This window comes from Actinia tenebrosa, unplaced genomic scaffold (assembly GCF_029948245.1).
Source record: "Actinia tenebrosa isolate PJP-AT-01 unplaced genomic scaffold, QUT_ActTen_1.0 PGA_scaffold0__85_contigs__length_37466705, whole genome shotgun sequence".
NCBI classification, from domain to species: Eukaryota; Metazoa; Cnidaria; class Anthozoa; order Actiniaria; family Actiniidae; genus Actinia; species Actinia tenebrosa.
In genome coordinates, this window is record NW_028292569.1 from 22,615,323 (window position 1) to 22,621,559 (window position 6,237).

The following is a 6,237-nucleotide window of genomic DNA, read 5'->3' on the forward strand; positions in this document are numbered from 1 at the left end:
TTAGTGCAGACTATTGTCTATTCAACTTGCTTACACTAACATCATGTCTTCTATAACATTGTGTTCAAAAGTAACTCCCAAGTTCCAGCCACAGCCACCACTGGCAAAGAATATAGCAGAGGGTCAAGATTTGAGTGTGCCTTGCACTGCTGTTGGTCCACCAACACCCAACGTCAAATGGGTACAGATAATAGGTCACGTGACCAAAAGTACAGGCACAGGAAATGCTACACTGAGGATACCAAACATTAGAAGAGATCAGAATGGGACGTATGAGTGTCAGGCCAGCAACAACCCTAATGAGAATCTAATCACTGCACAGACTGTTGTGTCTGTATATTGTAAGTATGAACAATGCAGTTATTTCAGTGCTCTTGGTTTGTTTATTGTTGTTATTGTTTTATTGTTATGCGCTCATCAAAAATTTACATTAAAAAACGTAATTGTAGATCCTCCTCAAAGCAGTACCATTCCTCCAAGTATCACAGTTGTACAAGGTGATGAGATCGTACTCAGCTGTACAGCAGATGGTTATCCACCACCTTCCATATCATGGACAAAGGCTGACGGTGTCATCAAAGATGGTCACACAGTAGCTGGGGGAACACTTAGAATACCTGATGCTATCAAAACAGATGCTGGCAAGTACATATGTACAGCAAAGAGCACTTATGACAGCATGGAACACAATGACAGTGCAACTGCAACTGCCATAGTAAAATGTAAGTATACCTATGCTGCGGGATTTCAGTTCATTGGAATTCCTCAGTGTATATATCATCTCTCGATACATTTGAATTATTTTAAGTTCATTTTTCGTATGTATTAATCGACTCCCCTTAGAGGACGAGGAGTTAATGCGAAATATGTTGATTTCATCGAAAAGACGGTAATCACTCTTAAAGTATTGTTCTATCAATGTTTTCCACTTACCTCCACTCACCTATTACTGCGTACTTTTCACAAATGACGTCCATTGTCTTGTCGGTGATCCCCTTGCTAATCGGGTTATGATTGTATCGCAGAAATGCCACAAATTCCACCGAGAAAGATATATGGCCGATACTTTTGAGAAGGGTCCATTGCATTGTCTCGTTTACACGTAAGGGTCGAAATGTAAACTTTTGAAGTCATTTCTTTAAGTCGATTGTGGACCACGGTTTGCCTTATTTGCATTCAAACAGTAATTCACATTCTTTGACGTATTACTTAAGCTAAGGTTTCTTACCGGCAATGTCCACATGGCATTCGATAAGAAGACAAATGGACATACTCACTTACTTCATTCTTGAACTGGTTGTCTTTCACTTTCGCTCTTACATCTATAGTCAAACTATAATTCGAAATAAACATATATCTATGTTAAAATTGTATCAGACTTTGTACATTATTGAATAGTGCACTTACAATTCAAGTCCTGAAGTTATACTGAACTTGAGAGAAACCTTACGCCCTTGTGTCTCTTCAGTCACGTTTGACAACTGACTATGTAAATCTTATTTTAATTTCTGTTATTCCAAAGCTTACAAAATATTTCGTATCATTACTGCTATTCAAATTTCATATTTCCCGCGTGAGGAGCGATCAAAGTGACAAACAAATTCATTCATAATCGGTCTCGTGGGTGTGATCATATTCTAAGCTAATGAACGCTAGTGTCCTATGGGATCCCCCTCGGGCTCCGCCCTTATGGCTTTCTATCTATAGACCCCTTGCAGCACTTTGGAATGCAGCTCAATCTGAGGGAGAAAACAATAGGTTCTTATTCTCAGAAGATTGGAATTCTTTTGTTTTAGTCCCCCAGATTGAGATGCTTTCATGTCACATGCAAGGGGTCTGTTGCACGGGACTCTGTATCCGACAGAACACTTGCGCGTTTATTATATAATCTTTACATAAAAGTCAGGTATTTTGTGCTTTCATCATTTAGGTCCACCACCTTTGCCCAGTCTTCATCTTAGCAAGAGTAAAGCTACTATTACATTGTACTGGACAAAAACGGATGAAAATGGCGGCGAAATAAAACAATATACCATCTACCAGAAACAGGGTGTAGAAAAATCCTGGACACGTATACATGTCGTCCGTGACTTGACCAACTTGACGTATGTTATACACGTTAAGGATCTGGAGCCTGGTCGGACATACTGGTTTATTGTCACGGCAACCAACGAGTTTGGAGAAAGTGAAAAAGGAGATGACAAGGGTAAAGAAGCGTATATTTTGCCAAAACCGGTTACCACAGCAACCCAAGCAACTACTACAGGTATTGGTAAGTGAGGTATTGACATGGGATGGATTTTACTTTATTTTACATTTGATTAATTGAAGTAATGAGAACACGTACATTGAACTCGGAAATCGAAAGACCGGGCAAGATGCTTCGTACAAGATAGAACATGCTACTACTAGGCTATAAGTTATATCCTACTCTTAGCGAAAAGTGCCGGCTTTGAAAACCAAGACATTGAATTTAACCACAATTGAAAACTTGTTTGCATCTATATATTTGAGCGACTAGTTGGATTTGACTAAAACAATAGCAGATATCGGAGTTAAACCCTATTGCCTTCAGACAATGGTTACTTTTGGGTCAGTTTTTATACATTTCATTGTATTGATCCAAATGCCTCGACTTAAAACAATTGTTTGAAGGCAACAGGGTGTAACTCTAATTCTGCTATCGTAGTCTTCTCGCCCTCATGGCCTATGAGTCAATAGCCCATTCGGGGTCGAGGACTAAACAAAAAGTTGCAGTGGTAAAAACAAAGTGGAGTACGTAATGCTTCGTGATAATTTGATATAATTTATTTATTAATATCATAACACTAGTTATCAATTATCAATGAGTAAACAAATCGTCATTTTTACTACTCAGCCTCATAGTCTATAATTATTTTTAGAATGTATAAATTAAAAAAGTAAAAGGAAATTTTAAAAAATCTTTATGTTTATTTAAGAGTTTTTTAAAATTAATTAACAGGCGGGCAATCGAGGAATAAATCAGACGAACAAGAAAAATGCAGTAAGTAATATTATTTTTCCTAAAACAAATTCATTAAAGGAACGATTTCTTTACACTCAAGACAAAAAAGAATTGACAATTTTTGATGTATTGTTGAAGATTTTCTTTGTTTTGTATCTAGCACCCTTATTATTTTTGGATCCTCTTTGTTTTACCCTAAGTTTTTTTCTTTGCCGGGTGACAACGTTGTATACGTTTTATGCTAATAGATTATTAATTCATGGAAAGCATTTTTCTTTTTTACTCAAGGCTCCACTGCATTAGCTGTCTGTGCAGCTTTCCTAGCGGTGTCTTTGGTTGTTATCGTCCTCTTGCTTCTTTACATTTGGAGGGACATTAAAAGAAAAGGTATATTCTAGATCTTTTTCTTCTTTTATGATTATCCTTACTTATATAAGTATAGCAATCTCTGTTTATTTGTTAGTTGCTCTATCAAACGAAATTATTAAACATAAAAATGCAGTTAGATTGTATCATTTAACAATAACTTAGACAGAAATTCTAACACATTTTTTTCGTTTCCTTTGCATATAATGTCTCTTGAAAAGAGCAAACCGGAAATACCAATACAAAAAGGTGATTAGTTGAATTTAACTACATTGCTGTCAGTAATATGCCTCTGATTCTCCATTTTCCATTCATCGGTTCACTGGTCAAACACAAAGCATTCAGTCGAGGTTGCAAGGTTCAAATTCGAATAATCCTTTGAAAGTACCTTGGCGCCTCGCTTGAGCACTTTGTGTTTGGCCAGTGAAACAAAGTATGGAAAATGGTGAATATAATGTTTTCCCATCACAGACCACATGTCATTCCCTAGAATATCATTTCTTTGTTTAATGGTTGCACATGAGATGACAAATGAATATGAATACAACTCAAACAAATAATCTTATCAGTTCTCAAGGGAATGACAAGTGACATTAAGTCAGCAAAACATTACGCCCAAGTGAATTTTGTCCATTACAAAATGTTCTATTGCTGGTTTACAATCATTCCCAGAAGAGTGAAATAACAAAAGATGCGTCAGCCATGTTGGATGATGCAACAAAAATAATTAATTGACAATTATTTGGTTAAATTCAACCAAGATGGCGGCTATGACGTCAGGTGTAAACTAAGAATTGATCCTTTCATTTTTCTTCATTTTAAATTTCAAGAGTCACCAGGAACAAAGCAGTTGAAGATCCAGTTTATGACGTATGTGTTTGTTGATAATCATCATAGTTTACCTCTTTCAACCATCAATGCTAATCATAAAAGAATCCATTGAATTGATTCTAATACTAAAAAGCGTACTATTGAAAATCATTAGTTCCAAACAAACCAAATATTGGTGCTTTGGTCATCACTCAACAACAATCGATGCTAAAGGCCCTGTTGCACTTTGCAATTTTTCCAGTAACTTGGCAACTTGTCTCGTATTGTCGTTTGCCTTGTCTCGTTACGCAAGTTGCTGCAGAATTGCACAATGTAAAAGGGTTGTCTCGAAGTTGTATTGTTGAGCGTAGCGTTACAAGAAGTAGAGTTCAGTCCTATTTTTCGCAACGGATTGCAGCAACTGGCAACGTATTGCAAAGTGTATCATCGCTCCAACAACTTTTTCTCGCAACTTTAAGGCATATTTTTCAAGAGCGCATGCGCACATTTCTCATTTATTCCCGAAGAACCAAAAATGTTGCAAGTTGCTAAGATCGAGTAGAAGTGTAACACCTCACCTCGGCGACTTGTAACTACATTTTCAAGCATGCGAGACAAGCTGGGTTGCTGAGAAAATGCCACAGTTTAATTATAACGGGTCGGACTTTAATTGTTTCTTCTCACTGAATGAATTCGCAAAAATGTTTTTTTTTTTTCACAGAACACCCTAGAAATGGAAGAAAACAAAGCTTCACACATTTCGGTATCACAAAATCTTCAACAGACCTCCCCACCTGCAGAATACGAGCCCATAAGAATTAATCGTGATAATCATCCAATCGAAATATCCAGAGTAGATGGCTACAGCAGCCCCTCCACAGAAACACTCAGTCATTATCAAGCACTCACGCATTCTGATGAAGCTGGTTCATCGCATCAAGGTCAAGGTCCAACTTACGAATCCCTTCACCGTCCACAGTTTAAACTACCTGATGCTCAGCTTGCCAAGAACGTACCAGATACTACATACCATCCACTTGGTGTCAGGCAAAACCCTACAGATTACCAAGACCTGAAGATCTATAATAATATGCATCAGCTAGAAAACAACAGGAATGACCAGTCCATTATATAGACATACTACTGTATTGCAGTATTGAAGCATTAATTATAATACATAAGCACCTAATCGAACTTTTACTTCCTCCACCGGCCCCGACAGCCCCCTTTTTTCAATTCCCCTGTATCATTATATGATGAGACATGCGTCTTTCAATAAAGCTCAATAAAGAATATTAATGAGGATGATTTTATCAGAGTCTTAAGTTGCACCAAAGTTTAGATGAAGACTTAGAATCTCATGAAGGTCGTCCTCAAACCTCACTGCGCAAGACATCGATGTACACACTTCAATGAATCTATAAAGATTCATGTTCGTGATAGTCATGGCCGCTGTAATAGAAGTTTTGCACCATCACGTGACGGCAGCCATATTAGATGACAGGAACAATATAATACTAACGACAGGCAGTCCAAGCTGAATGATGGACGTGGGCACGTGATGGTGCAAAACCTCTATAGCGTTTTACGGATGACGTCACAACATTACATCATGGGATCGAAATTCGGACAAGCCAAGCGCACATTTGACATGCAGCCGATAATATTTTGTAGTCTTGTTGTTTTTAAATGATGGAAGAGCTATGGAGGCATTTATGGTTATTTGTTGTTCCTTGTAACTCAAAATATCGGCTTCTATGTGAAAAATAGCTTGCAATAATTTCTATAAGAGCAATGAGGGAAACAATGACGGATTTCTTAAATTTAATTTATCTGTGCCAGTAAGGTTTTGTATATTAAATGATTACTCCTCAAACGTCACAGCATTAGCATATTGCATGGAAAAACCTTTAAAACTTTAAGAAGCTGCACTTAAACTATACAAGTTTTAGTGCTATTCAACATCTTACCCCATGTTGAATAAATACTGTGAATATTGTCAGAAGGGTGATAGGCACTTTAATGACATAGAATAAACAATTGATGGGTTGCAGTTAAAAGACAAAAACATGGCG

At 37.2% G+C, this 6,237-nt stretch overlaps 1 protein-coding gene across 1 annotated transcript; it reads left to right on the forward strand.

The window, feature by feature from the left end:
- The first annotated feature begins 43 nt into the window (after positions 1-43).
- LOC148913859 (protogenin A-like) lies at positions 44-5,460 on the forward strand. Its single transcript, XM_089040881.1, has 8 exons — positions 44-341; positions 450-722; positions 1,931-2,272; positions 2,984-3,025; positions 3,275-3,373; positions 3,574-3,601; positions 4,183-4,222; positions 4,884-5,460. Exons 1-8 carry the CDS (start codon positions 44-46, stop codon positions 5,295-5,297), a joined length of 1,536 nt encoding a protein of 511 aa, XP_088897007.1. The 3' UTR covers positions 5,298-5,460.
- The last annotated feature ends 777 nt before the right edge of the window (positions 5,461-6,237 follow it).